This window comes from Accipiter gentilis, chromosome 24 (assembly GCF_929443795.1).
Source record: "Accipiter gentilis chromosome 24, bAccGen1.1, whole genome shotgun sequence".
Classification (NCBI taxonomy): Eukaryota; Metazoa; Chordata; class Aves; order Accipitriformes; family Accipitridae; genus Astur; species Astur gentilis.
Window position 1 is genome coordinate 22,783,743 of NC_064903.1, and position 15,169 is coordinate 22,798,911.

General features: G+C 44.7%; 1 protein-coding gene across 1 annotated transcript in view; it reads right to left on the bottom strand.

Moving 5' to 3' along the window:
• The window catches only part of LOC126050266 (sodium/hydrogen exchanger 2-like), a 33,008-nt gene extending 20,631 nt beyond the window's left edge, over positions 1-12,377 (bottom strand). The window contains exons 1-4 of the mRNA XM_049827919.1: positions 11,825-12,377; positions 10,397-10,860; positions 9,990-10,240; positions 4,915-5,132 (exon numbers count right to left, since the gene is read on the bottom strand). Of these exons, the coding sequence (XP_049683876.1) occupies positions 4,915-5,132; positions 9,990-10,240; positions 10,397-10,860; positions 11,825-12,101 (1,210 nt within the window). The 5' untranslated portion in view covers positions 12,102-12,377. The remainder of the gene's footprint in view (positions 1-4,914; positions 5,133-9,989; positions 10,241-10,396; positions 10,861-11,824) is intronic.
• Positions 12,378-15,169: the final 2,792 nt, after the last annotated feature.

Below are 15,169 nucleotides of genomic sequence, written 5' to 3' on the forward strand. Positions count from 1 at the left end.
TGACTTCCATCCTCCCGGCACACCTACGGCTCTCCAGGAAGGTGCTGCAGAAAAGGGACACCCTATTCAGGATCAGATATGCAAGATGATTTTTCAGCCCTGGTTTGTGCCTTCTTATTTAATTCAAGGGGGATTTGGAATATAAAGAGGGGTTTCTTTCCTGGCTGCAGCGCTGAGCCCTTCTCTAATAATGCGCTGCATAATTTGAGAATGCAATCAGAAGAGCTGTGTTTGGGGAGCCAGAGGATTTTCGGATTGCTTCTGCAATGTTACTATGTTCCTTACGTCTTGCAATGAAGAATTTTTGAACTAAAAAAAGATAAACTCACTCAGAACTTCTTTTCATGTGAGCAAATAATTTAAGGGAAAACCACTTAATCATAATAAAACATTTGAACGTATGCACAACTAATAAGCATGTTTCCAAGCGCATTTATAGCACACAGTTATTAAAACAAACCCTGGCATGTATTAACAGCTAATAAAACCCATTCTGCTATGTCTTGCTAATCACGGCCTATCCTATTTAAGCAATTTCTTGAAGTGTCTATCAAATTTGAGTTTACTTTCTTTGACTCAGTGGTTTTCATCGTGACTGATCTCAAGAAGATTATCTTTAGCTGCAATTATCAGGAGAGTATTTTCATGCAAAGCTCTCTTCTTGTTGTCGCTAAGTCTTGGTCACTTTTTTACTGTGAGGTTGGTCAAACACTGCAGTAGGTTTCCCAGGGAGGTTGTAGAGTCTCCATGCATGGAGATAATCATAAGCCACATGGACAGTCCTGCTAGATGACCATGCTTAAGCAGGGGTTTGGACCAGATGTTCTCGAGAGATCCCTGCCAACCTCAGCAATTCCCCGATTCTGTGCAAGTCTGTCATTTTTAGTCCTTAGCTGAAGTTCTTCAGTAGGAGCAGAAGCATCCTCACATTTTAGGTCCCAGGCTGGGGCAGGGCAAGATCTTGGGACAGGACATAACCAGGACAGCTGACCTAAACTAACCAAACAGATATTCCATACCATATGACGTCAGCTCAGATATAAAAGCTAAGTGAAGGGAGACGGAGGTGGGGGGCATTTTTGTCTTCCGGAGCAAGCACTACGCGTACTGGAGCCCTGCTTCCCAGGAAGTGGCCAGACATCGCCTGCTGATGGGAAGTAGAGAGTAACATCATTTGTTTTTTTTTCTTTGCTTTCGCGCGCAACCTTTGCTATCGTTTTATTAAACTGCCCTTATCTTGAAAAAAAAAAAAAAAAAAAAAAAAAAAAAAAAAAAAAAAAAAAAAAAAAAAAAAGACTGTGATGGGTTGACCCTGGCTGAACACCAGGTGCCCACCAAAGCCATTCTATCACTCCCCCATCCTCAGCTGGACAGGGGAGAGAAAATATAACAAAAGGCTCGCGGGTCGAGATAAGGACAGGAGAGATCATTCACTATTACCGTCACGGGCAAAACAGACTCAATTTGCAAAACATACTCAATTTATTACAAATCAACCAGAGCAAGGTAATGAGAAGTAAAACGAAATCTCAGAACACCTTCCCACCACCCCTCCGTTCTTCCCGGGCACAACTACCCTCCCGGATTTCACCACCAAGCCCCCCCAGCGGCACAGGGGGACAGGGATGGGGTTTATGGTCATCACACGTTATTTTCTGCCGCTTCACCTCCTCAGGACGAGGGCTGATCACACTCTTCCCCTGCTCCAGCGTGGGGTCCCACCCACGGGAGACAGTCCTCCACGAACTCCTCCAACGTGGGCCATTCCCACGGGCTGCAGTTCTTCACGAACTGCTCCAGCATGGGTCCATTCCACGGTGTGCAGTCCTTCAGGAGCACACTGCTCCAGCGCGGGTCCCCCACGGGGTCACAAGTCCTGCCAGAAAGCCTGCTCCGTGGGCTCCTCTCTCCACAGATCCGCAGGTCCTGCCAGGAACCTGCTCCAGCGCGGGGTTCCCACGGGGTCACAGCCTCCTTCGGGAACCCACCTGCTCCGGCGTGGGGTCCTCCACGGGCTACAGGTGGAGATCTGCTCCACCGTGGACCTCCCTGGACTGCAGGGGGACAGCCTGCCTCACCAGGGTCTTCACCACGGGCTGCAGGGGAATCTTCGCTCCGGCGCCTGGAGCATCTCCTCCCCCTCCTTCTTCACTGACCTTGGTGTCCGCAGGCTTGTTTCTCTTACATGTTCTCACTCCTCACTCCGGCGGCAGTTTCTCTCCGTCCCAACTTTTTCCTTCTTAAAAATGTTATCACAGAGGCGTTACCACTATCACTGATTGGCTCGGCCTTGGCCGGCGGCGGGTCCGTCTCAGAGCCGGCTAATATGGGCTCGCTCTCTCTTGAACACAGGGGAAGCTTCCAGCAGTTTCTTACAGAAGCCACCCCTGTAACCCCCCCCCGCTACCAAAACCTTGCCAAACAAAACCAATACATTCCACCCCTCGCCTCTGTGCATCACATTTTTAAGAACTATCATTAAAATCCACATTCATCACACAAAGTCTTCACTCACATCACAAAAATAATTCCCCACACCAAAATCAAAATAATATCATCACAAAACTGACAAAAGTGGACAATTTACACACACAATCCACCCCTCATCCCTTCACCACAATTACAACAATAAAGATTCCCCACTCATCAAGCAGCTCTTAACTCTCTAGCTGCGTTCAGTCCATGTTTTGCCCGTTACCTCTCTCAGTTACTATCCTTATCTCAAATTCCTCACATTCCCCGGCATCTCCACCAAAAAGACTGTGATGGGTTGACCCTGGCTGAACACCAGGTGCCCACCAAAGCCATTCTATCACTCCCCCATCCTCAGCTGGACAGGGGAGAGAAAATATAACAAAAGGCTCGCGGGTCGAGATAAGGACAGGAGAGATCATTCACTATTACCGTCACGGGCAAAACAGACTCAATTTGCAAAACATACTCAATTTATTACAAATCAACCAGAGCAAGGTAATGAGAAGTAAAACGAAATCTCAGAACACCTTCCCACCACCCCTCCGTTCTTCCCGGGCACAACTACCCTCCCGGATTTCACCACCAAGCCCCCCCAGCGGCACAGGGGGACAGGGATGGGGTTTATGGTCATCACACGTTATTTTCTGCCGCTTCACCTCCTCAGGACGAGGGCTGATCACACTCTTCCCCTGCTCCAGCGTGGGGTCCCACCCACGGGAGACAGTCCTCCACGAACTCCTCCAACGTGGGCCATTCCCACGGGCTGCAGTTCTTCACGAACTGCTCCAGCATGGGTCCATTCCACGGTGTGCAGTCCTTCAGGAGCACACTGCTCCAGCGCGGGTCCCCCACGGGGTCACAAGTCCTGCCAGAAAGCCTGCTCCGTGGGCTCCTCTCTCCACAGATCCGCAGGTCCTACCAGGAACCTGCTCCAGCGCGGGGTTCCCACGGGGTCACAGCCTCCTTCGGGAACCCACCTGCTCCGGCGTGGGGTCCTCCACGGGCTACAGGTGGAGATCTGCTCCACCGTGGACCTCCCTGGACTGCAGGGGGACAGCCTGCCTCACCAGGGTCTTCACCACGGGCTGCAGGGGAATCTTCGCTCCGGCGCCTGGAGCATCTCCTCCCCCTCCTTCTTCACTGACCTTGGTGTCCGCAGGCTTGTTTCTCTTACATGTTCTCACTCCTCACTCCGGCGGCAGTTTCTCTCCGTCCCAACTTTTTCCTTCTTAAAAATGTTATCACAGAGGCGTTACCACTATCACTGATTGGCTCGGCCTTGGCCGGCGGCGGGTCCGTCTCAGAGCCGGCTAATATGGGCTCGCTCTCTCTTGAACACAGGGGAAGCTTCCAGCAGTTTCTTACAGAAGCCACCCCTGTAACCCCCCCCCGCTACCAAAACCTTGCCAAACAAAACCAATACACTTGCTAATCACGGCCTATCCTATTTAAGCAATTTCTTGAAGTGTCTATCAAATTTGAGTTTACTTTCTTTGACTCAGTGGTTTTCATCGTGACTGATCTCAAGAAGATTATCTTTAGCTGCAATTATCAGGAGAGTATTTTCATGCAAAGCTCTCTTCTTGTTGTCGCTAAGTCTTGGTCACTTTTTTACTGTGAGGTTGGTCAAACACTGCAGTAGGTTTCCCAGGGAGGTTGTAGAGTCTCCATGCATGGAGATAATCATAAGCCACATGGACAGTCCTGCTAGATGACCATGCTTAAGCAGGGGTTTGGACCAGATGTTCTCGAGAGATCCCTGCCAACCTCAGCAATTCCCCGATTCTGTGCAAGTCTGTCATTTTTAGTCCTTAGCTGAAGTTCTTCAGTAGGAGCAGAAGCATCCTCACATTTTAGGTCCCAATTCTTATCTACCCAGCTTACTGCTCTTCTGTAAAGCAGGACAGCATCTCCAGGGACAGCTGTTTGAAGGTTCCTCCACTTGCCCATTTAAGGATGCTGCTGCACACAAACTTGGTATGAATTAAATCCCTTAAATCTCTGCAATTCAGAACATGCAGCCAGAGGCCCCATGCTTTTACACAGCTCTCTGATCCCAAGCTATGTACTTACAGTCTCCCTCCTATTGTGAGGATATGCTGAAATGGAAGAGGAGATCATGGCAATCAAAGGAGAGGCTAAGACAGAGGTATCAATAAAACAGATGTCGTGAGAATTTCTATTTAGCACCAGTGCTGTCTATGGTGAGTGCAGAAACTAGGAAACTGCAGTAAAATGCAACACTTGCTATTGAGCGAGTGACGGAGGAGGGAAGCACCGGTCCTTGTGTTCACGTCTGGGATAACCACACATACAGAGCGAGCAGGAAAGGATGATGGTGGGGACAGAAGCATTCTCTCATTTAATGGGATCACGCTGTTCACTCCCATAAATAATAATAATATATATAAAAAAAAAAAATCAATAATTTCATCATACCTAGTGCTCTCCAAATGAGACAGAAAATGACAGTGAAGCAAATGTATGGCCAGTTCCATTCATGATTTTCTCCAATGGTGGAAACTCCAAGAAAGATGAAGATGAGGGTATCGCTAACACTGCTCCACATCTTCATGAAGTATTTGACTGTGGTGTGAGACTTCAGAGAGATGTTGGCCTCCACATAACGTTTCATGCCCATGGCACAAGCAATGATGCTGAGAAAATGAAACAATAATTTTTTCTACTCAAGCACACAAAATTGAGACATTGTCATTTATAAAAAAATAGGCTTCATCAAGTCTTAGATGTTTTCAGACATCTCACTGGCTGGTGGTTCACTTCCTACATCAGTCCAATAATACCAGGAGGGCCACCAGGACAATAAGAGACCATATATGTTGACCAGACTATCCGAATCTGCTTTTTAAGAGATAAACAACTCACATTCTGTTGCATTTATCATAGCCACAAAGCAATACCTATAATTAACTACACTCAGCTCTTCCCATCACAATACGCTGTTTTCAGTTCTTTAACTTTGCCACACTCCAACCATCTGGGCTGAATTGTTTCATGCTCAGGAGCCCACATTACCTATTTTGCCCAGATGAGAGAAAGACATTTCAGGGAAGGGAGACTTGTTTCTTATGCTGAGAAACATGTAAATAGGAGTTCTGTGAGTTTGGCTGATATCTGGTCACTACAGCAGATTCTTGTAGGACTCGGAATCGGTGTAGTTTAAGAGCAGACCAAATGCTGCACTCCACCCAAGGGACCAAAGCTAATCTTAAGTTGGAGAAACTCAACCATATGACGTACCTCACACTGACCAGACTTGCACTTTTTATTATTTGGGCACAGCCTGGAAGCCATTGACTCCATGCAACCAAGAGACAATAAAATGCTCAAGCAAGCTCATAAGGCTGGACAATGAGCCAAGAAATGCTGTTGCTTTAGTCGGAACATCTGACCTCCTCAGGCATTGCATAGCCAAGGTCATTTCAGAAGTGCGCAACACTAACTAAAATTTCTGCCTTGCAATTTTTCATGGATAATTGGTTCTTCAAGTTACAGGGTACATGTGGTTAGTCTAATTCATCAGCTTTTCAAATCAATACATTTTCAGGCCAGCAATCTTAGAAGGTCAAAACAATTGAGTGCTCAAAAAGTCAAAGCTCCGTTTTTTACAGTTTAGCCTGGACAGAAATGGTTTTGTTCTAAATATTGTACCAGCAAAAGCAAAATGGCATTATGTTTCTGAGATCCGATTCCATTGGTATTTGGTAAGGCCATCTACACGGAGTTTTATTGCATTAAAAATTCCTTTCACAGGGGACATCTTGGTAACTCTCTTTACCTTTATCACACACAGACAAGCTCACAGAGAAGAAGATCCTTGGCTTGCAGAAGTACGCGGGGCTCTGGCAGACTGACTTTAAACACCAGCCATGACCAGGACACGTAAATGACCCATATAGATGCAGATAAGTGTTTAAGAGAGGTGGTGGCCTCCGCAGCACATTATCCATAATGTATCCTCTCAGGTAAGAGCTATTCAGAAAACAGCCGTGCAACTACTGCTTTGCAGTGAAAACATCATATTTAACCCCAGAATTTCACAAAGGAGATTCTTTGCATTATTTGGGCTTTGATGGAAAAAAAAACCCAGGTTGCCTCCCCCGGCCCCAGCAAACAGGACAGTTTGCAGCTGGGCAGAGCTGACTCTGCTCTGGTTGTGGTTTTATAACCTGTATGAGACCAAAGACCTCGATTCTCTCCCCCACAGCTATTTATTTATTTCAGGAAGACACCGTCGGCCACTGCATTGCTGCTCCTAACCTGCACCACTGCTAATAAAAGCAGAATAAGGCTCCTTTCCTCCCGGCTCACCAGGGAATCACTAGCACGTCTTCCCTGCCACAGCTCGGCATTTATTGCTGGACCGAGACGCCAAGGAATGGACAACACCTACATTCATTTCTGCTCTACGTAAAGCACTAAGGAAATCGGCAACACTATTATGGGAAAATACTTATCAGATATTTGGTTGGAACAACAAATAAGAAATTAGAGGAAAAAAAAAAAAAACAAACCCTTTTTCAAATGAATATGCACTTCCACCCACTGAGAGTTACTGATTAATGGGCTTTGCATTCAGACAAAAAAAACCCAACAAATACACACATTTCTATTTCTTTCACTTAAAAATAGTTGTTATTTGTTTTTCCTCATTGCCATGAAAAAAACCCATACTTTTTTTGAAGGAGGAAGGAACGGTTGGGTTTGCCTGAAATTAGAACTGGGCTTCAGGGAGAGGACTTGTAGTGAAGGCGCAGGATATGAAAGGTCAGACTCAGAAAAGCCATGATACTCTTGCTGGGGAAAGAGACCCTGCTTCATCCAGCAGCACGAGACCAAGATTCAAATCTCTTTTTCATCTAGTGTTGTTTGAGTTCACATGTTTCATCTCCTAAGAAAATGCACCAATACTTAAAAATATTCTGAAACTGGTCTTTTTTGATTTATCCTTTTTAGACTGACCCACTTTGCATAAAGCACTGAGCCAGAAGGAGCAACAGGGATTGAACCACGGGCTAAAAAGAAAATAATAAATTCTTCTGTATCTGCCTCAATAAATAAATAGTGGGTAAAATAGTTCCAGCTAGAAACTAAGAAATCCAACAAGTATTTATGGGCAAGAGACTTCCCGAACCATGGTTTGGGAACACTTATTGGAGGGTGGATATGGGTTCACACCAGATTCACAGAGAGGGAATAAACTTGACCTGTCCTGTCCCAGCTTCAAAGATGGACACTGCCACTAGGGCAAAGGGGGGCAGGGGGGAAAAATCTGACTAAAAAACATTTGCAGAGCTGTTTAGCAGATTGGGTTGCATGCACAGATTTTTTTTTTTTTCTTTTTTTTTTTTTTTTTTGACTACGTAGAATTGATTTTTTTTGGCAATCAAATTATTTTTCAAGGAAACAAACTGCCAAGATCTGCTTCTTATAATACAGTATTCCCTGGTCACAAATGACTGAATTGTTTGAAATCAAGATATATAAAAGAGGTATTTATAATTTGGCAATTATAAGACCAGCAGTGGAGGAATCAGCTGCCTTTGCAACTGTTTTGCTTTAGAAACAATGCATTATTCAAAAGAATAGAAAATGCGTTCCATAATGGGTACAGTAGATTCTGACTGATAGAAGTAGACACCATTAGGATTGAATGTTTTCTGCTCTATGATGATTATGCAGCCTATTTATTTCACTGTTCTGTCTTACGCTCCTATAAATAGGCTTTCTCTTACCTATTCCCAGAGCTAGAATTGTTTTCAGTAATGCTAGAATATTGCTCCTATTAACCATTCGAGGAAACAAAATCTGCAAGATATAGGAATGGTTTATATCCAAAGAAGCATCATTAGTTTTAAAATAGATCTCCCACATACTCCTGTGTCTAGCTGGTACCTGACAATTTTTTTTATGTTTATCTTCATTATGATCAGATTTACAGTTGTTTACACTGTAGCTATCAATGCAGTCTAAGCACACTTTGTAGTCTTTTGGAAAATGTGAAATAGTTGGTTGTGCTCCTCAGCACCAGCTGACTTAGTTTAGGTAGGAGAACCAAATGCAAGAGATATCAGCCCACAGAAACCCGAAGGACTGGATCACTCCGTTTTTCATCTGTCTCTGCTTTCTAAGGTGAGCTTTCTTTGACCATTAGGATTATTGTATCTATTTTTTTTCCTTGGCACCTGCTCTGCAAGGAAAACACACAATGAGGTAAGCATGAAGCTCAATTACCACTCTTAAAACTGAAGGATCTGGCCCCAAATTATTCATTTTACTGAATGACCTAGCCAATAAAAAGAAAAATAAATTAACTGTATTATCTATAAGTTACAATTTGTGAAAGACTGAATTTAAAGAAACAAATAGTTTCACTTCGCTGATCCGAAAAGTTGCATGGGGATACGCAAGATGGTGTCTGATGCAGCGTGGGACTCGGCTGCCGGAGCCGGGCAGTCCCTGTCTGCCCCAGGTTGCTGTACCCTCGTTGTACAAAAGCTTCACAGAGAAAACCTGCCAGGACTCTAAAGTGTTCTTCAAAAACCTAGCCAAAAAACATTTGCAGAGCTGTTTAGCAGATTGGGTTGCATTCACAGATTTTTATTTATTTATTTATTATTTTTTGGATTATGTACAATTGCTGTAGTAAACTGCAAGCAGTTTTGGTTTTAGTACCTTTGAAATCTTGATCTCCAACACCTTTGGCTGAAATTGGTCAGTAGATTTCCAGCGTGACTGGAGGTGGAGAGGAGATGGACGACACCCTCGCTCAGGAGACCAGCCAAACTCGTCAGCTGTGTCTGAATTTCTGGCCGTAAGTCAGAATCTCCAAAGCAGAGGTTTCCACTAGAGCCCTCCGCTCCCAACCAGTAGGAATATTTCCAGGCTTCAGCTCTGCAGGGGATTCCCAACTCCCACCCCATCACGCACTGTGCTCTGTCACCAGAAGGTCTGCCCCAGCACGCCCAGGGGGCCACCACCCAAAACCAGCCGGTCGGTAAGGTGGGCAGAGGAGGAGGAAGATGCTAGAACAGACATGCTGTAAACTGAGACCAAACCTTTCCGAGGAGTCCATTAAATACTCCTTGGAGCTCTTCAAATGTTGGTTTTGACTAGGCCACACATGGAAAACAACAATATATGCCAAGAAAGCCTCTTCTGCCTCTGCCAAATCTACTAGACATCTCGCTGCTTGAACGTCCAGGGTTTCCAGACAAAAACCATGGAGCTCAAATAAACATTCCTCAATAACCTACATAAACGGATCAGCCGTCGGAAGCTTGCCCAGCAGTAGTCAGCTGGATTGCTTGTGACTCGCAGCTATTACCATTGACGTGTAACGTGTGAAACGGGGTTACACCTCTCAGCTCTACCGCAGGCTTTTATACTCATCGTTTGCGGCTGAACACAGACTTCCAACTAAGCAAACCTACTTTAAAACTTTTTCTGATACTTTTCAGTAAATATCAGATGAGATGCTGGGACATACTTACGCCACGATCCCCGAAAGGTGAAACATTTCGGCGGTGAGGTAGGAAAGATAGCTGTACAGGAAGACAAAGAGCGGTTCGATGACGCGAATATCCTTGGTGAATCGCGTGGTGAAGGCGGCGGTCATCCCAAAAGTCAGACCTACTAATACTCCTCCTAGCCCAACCACAAAGAATTTTCCGACTCCAGCAAAAACATCCACGCTTTTGATGGTTGGCATTTCACAGAAAGAACGAAATAGCTTGTAGAGCACCTGGGTGAAAATATGAAGGAGAAAACCAGCCTTTAACAAGATATTCACGAGACACGGCCATATGTAGCAACGACACTAAAATAGGCTGCTGGCATTTCAGCTCATCCTTCCTCTGAACGTTCAATATGCAAAAAAAAAAAAGATGCTAGTCCTTACCACCGTCACCGCGTCATTCAGGAGCGATTCGCCAAAGACCAAAATGTGGAGCTTTTCGTTGACGTGGATCTCTTCGAAGACCGCTAACACCGCCACGGGATCCACGGCGGCGATCAGGCTGCCGAACAGGAGGTTGTGGAGCAACGACACGTCCTGCAGGCGAAAGGCTTTCACCTGGCAGATCCCGTACAGGGAAAAACCGATCCCAAACACGTTCCATATCGTCCCCACGACTGCGTAGAGGAGGATAGTGCCCATGTTCTCAAAAAAGGGACGGCTGGGCATGAAGTAACCTGCGTCAAGGACGATGGGTGGCAGGAGGTAGAGGAAAAAGATGTCGCTGTCCATAACAGGCGGCGACTTGTCGTTTAAGCCGTAGATGATTCCCCCCATGATGAGTCCTACAAATATCAATAAGCAGCTTTCGGGAACGACAGAAGGGAGCTTGTTATATAGATGAAACCCTGGAAGGGGATGAATAGGAAAAAAAAAAAACCCAAACCATAAGTATTATCTCATCAGCCCAAACTGGCTGAAGAGCACCAGCGAAGATCCCCATGCTCCCACCTTCAGCAGGCTGTGCTTTGGAGTAGTAGTAGTACATGCACACAATTAAGTTGAAGTCACCCAAGAAGAAATTAGCTAGAAAATCTGAAAGATTACCAAAAAAAAACCCCAAACTGTCTAAAATTACTGTTGGTTTAAACTGCAGTTGATCATAGCGTAAGGTTAAAGACATATTTTCAGGTAATACGCAAATAGAAAAGTGAAATAAACTCAAATAAAAAAGTATTCGGCATTATTTATGATGTAATCTAATTAGCATGCCATATTCAGCACTAGTGTAAATAGCAACTGCTAATTTTAAACACAATACAGATTCCATACATCCAAAAAAAATCATGAAAAAAGCATTCTCATTAATTATAAATGGTCCCGCTTTTAATATCATTTAATCGTTAATGCTTAAAGCTAAAGGTAACGTTGAAAAAAGACCAATCAAGGCAGCCTTGTGCAACACCCAATGTTAGAGAGAAATGCTGACAACCACTACCAGTACTCTAGGTGAGTTATTAAAAGCAAGAAAGTAATTGAAACAAACCAAACTGGAATAGGAATAATAATAATAAAAAATCTGTAATCATTATCATTTCTTCATGCATGTTAAGAGAGTTGAGATTTCATCATATAATATGCAGAACAGCACAACAAAAAGACCATTTCCATCTGAAAGAAGTTCTGATCTAAATGAATCTCAGAGACTTCTCCCTTCTAAGGAAAAAAAAAAAGAAAAAAATGCTGCAAATTAACTTTTATGGCAGTAATTTAACAGGAGTGATCACAATTCCTGGAGGAAAAAAAGCCACCCCTGCCCACGCCATCCCCACGGAGAGCCCCGTCCTTCCCCACCCTCTCGAGATGCCTTACCTATTTTGGCCAAGGAGGCAAGCATGATCCAGAGCGTGATTTCAAAAGGGACTTGGACGTGCTGATAATCCAGAGAGAAAAACGCGTGCTCTGAGGACTCGTTGCCCCGGGATTCCTCGGCAGCCCAGCTGACGTTCTCCGGGATCGCATCCTCCAGCGGCGGCATCGGTGGGGAGCCCTGCAGGGCTCTGACCCCGGCGGCTCGGAGGATGGAGGAGATCAAGGACCCAGCTAGGACGGCAGCCACAGCTTTGCAGCCTGGTCTCTGCCCCTCCATCAGCCCTCCGAAGCTGCTTGCCGCCGGGATTCGGCCGTCGGCGGTACCCGCCGGTGTGGGCGACCGGTCGGGAAACGCCGCTGGAGACGCCGGAGCTGGGCTCAACGCAAAGAGAGGAGCGACTGCTCCGCCTCACCCTGACTCTCCTCCCTGGTCCGTTCGTTTCCAGCTGGGAGACCCTGCTGGAGAATCGCACCCTTTGGCACCACGTGCCCGAACAGGCAGAGGCTCCTCCTGCAGACGCTTCCTCGAAGAAATGCCTCGCCTGCGCTTGGACTAACCGCCTACCTGTGCACGCTTGAGAAAGAGGCAAGTTGCATTTTAGTCCTAACCCTTGCTGTATTTTGGCTTCCAGTCTCTCAGAAATCCTTCTTGGAGGGGGAGGAAAAAACCCAAAAAACAAAAAAACAAAAAAAAATCTTTGCTGCTGCCAGAGCAGCCAGACTTGGATGGAACAGGTCCCACAAAAAAAAAAAAAAAGCCCCCAAAAAACAGCCCCATCCAGAAACGGACCCATCTTACAGTGGACTTCACTGGATTTCTCCACTCCCCACAGTGAGAACACATGCCAGCAACATTACTGATAATCACAGTTTCCATTTGGTAAATCAAGCAAAGCACCCGGCTTGCTTTTGCTAAATACAGAGCTGCAGCGTTGTGCCGGAGAGGGGTGACCTGTACTGGAAAAATAAGTTTCAGCAATTGCTTAAAGCTTCTTCCTATAATAAGGGCTAACAGGAAAAGTTATCTTCATCTCTCTTCAGTACTTGAAACTGGCATCAAAAACTGAGTGAGCTTGCTTAGAAAAGTTGGAGAGACAGAAAAAGTTCTTTGCAACAGCATTACATGTATTAATAATACAGAGGAAAAAATTCCTCCATTGGGGAGTTTCATTTAAGTTGATGATATTTCAAGAGAGATGAATTTGGTCCGAACACCACATGTAATTAAAATACAGAGGCCCGGGGCTGTTGCTAGACTGATCGATGGCCTATTTGTTTGTCTTCAGCTGCCTAAATGACACCAAAACTGAGCTCCCAATATCAAGCTGGGGACCCACTTTGCTGCTGTAAAGTCAGAACCCAACATCACACAGACACAGATCCTGGGTTTCTCAGTGTCACGGAAGCTCCCTGTTTCTGATCCGATTTGTAAAGCAGGAGGAGGATAAATTTGGGGAGACAGGAAAAATGCAGCAATACTCTCTAGAAGCGACTTCTTCCTGGTTTACCGTGGTTAATCCGAATGCGTAGCGTGCCTTTACCACGCTCGCTGACTTTAAAGCAAAGCAACGCTCCTCTAATGAGAGCGGTCTTCTAGCAAACTAAGCTTTTTAAACTTGGTGCCGCTTCTCCCTTTGTATATTTAAAAAATAAACAAAACTGGAGGACAGGCATCCCACAAAGTTTTCTTACATCCTTGTTCCATAGTTCAATTCCATAGGGTTGGGGATGGGGAGGAGAGGAAAAGGAGGAGACAGGATCCCTTGTTCCTCTGAAGGAGGGAGAATACAGTGCTCTTAACAGCAGTTAAGAAGTAATTAAGAAATTACTTAGCCACAGCTAAGAGCAGTGGAAGCTGTTCTGAGCCTGGGCTTGCATGCCAAGCCATCGTATTTCCTCTTCTGCTGAAATATTTGGTGTTGAATTTGGGAGTTTGAAGACTTGTTCCATTTGGTGGCATGGAAAAGGACTTTTGCCAACCTCCCATTCGCCTCCACCCTCAAACAATCCATTTTGATTTTTGCTGTTCTCAGGAAAAAAGCAAGACAGTTAAGATTTGCTTACATTTACCTTAAGCCAAAAATGAAATGCTTGTACCTTGGAGGGCAAAAAAGACCTGCAGCGGGGAGCTCAACAGCGCTATCTGGAAAATGGTTTTGTGCATAGAATCAATATCTATTTGATAATGGAACCAGAAAAAAAACAAACCAACAGAGTTGAGACAGTATCTGAGGAAGGTCAACAGAGAGGATAACATTAAAATATGCTCCATTTTCAAGTAAACTTAACTTATAAAATCAGGACCTTAAGGACTAAGCAACAATTAACAGGTGAAGCGAAAAGACACGCCTGCATACTTATCTACCTTAACTGCTCACCAAACCTCTCTGTCTGAGCAGAGCAAAACACACCGACATTCTTAAGAAAAAGATCTAAAACGTTAACAGAGGGGAAAAGAGCTGGGCCAGTACCCTGGGCAGAGTTTTTAATGAACCTGTGTCACTTGTTTTCTTCTCTGCTCCTTTCTGCGATGAGGGTCGCAACCCCGCAACAAGCTCCACGCATCAGCGCAGCCTCTCTCTGCAAACTGGCTTTCAACCTGCAGAGCTTCGAGCGTCTCCTCAAGAGCCTCATTGCCCTTCTCAGCCTAATTACCGGCTCGCTGGACCTAGACCTGCGCAAGGATAACAAAAGGCTCTTTGCAAATATTTTGGACATCGCATTTAATTACGGTAGGAACCTTCAAGTTTCCTTTTAGGATTTTGAAACTCCTCATTTTTCTGTTTTGAATTGTTTTACCCTAAAGTTATATAAAAATAAGCTTGCTCTTTCCCTTAAATTTTTATATCTGACACTGTTCGTTATGTATTAGTTATAAATAAACAAAAAGCCAAAGCAAAATGTTTTTCCAAAGTTCTACAATAACAGAATACGTGTTGTTCCTCTTGTAATGGCTATTGATATTATTGAACCACTTTTTAATGCGAGTACCATTTGATTATATGTCTATTGACATGCTTTCATTTTTTTCTAATGTAATGTGCTTTCCCACATTTTTAGGTTTTCGGGCAGGATTCAGATCCCCATAATTGTATTGACGGGTACCTTGCTCCTGCTGGAACAAAGAGGACTATGAGAAGAACAGAGTGCTGTGTGATATGGTAACAGTGGCCAGAATTCAGGCTCCTGCAATGAAAATGTTACATTAAATTAATTGTTTTAACTCCTTATGCTCCTTAATCGATGGCAACAAATTATTTTTCTTTACTTGCTTTGAGAGTGAAAGGAAAGAAGTGAAACCTTTTCTCTTACCTTCCCAATGTGTAATTACTTCCAAGTATACTC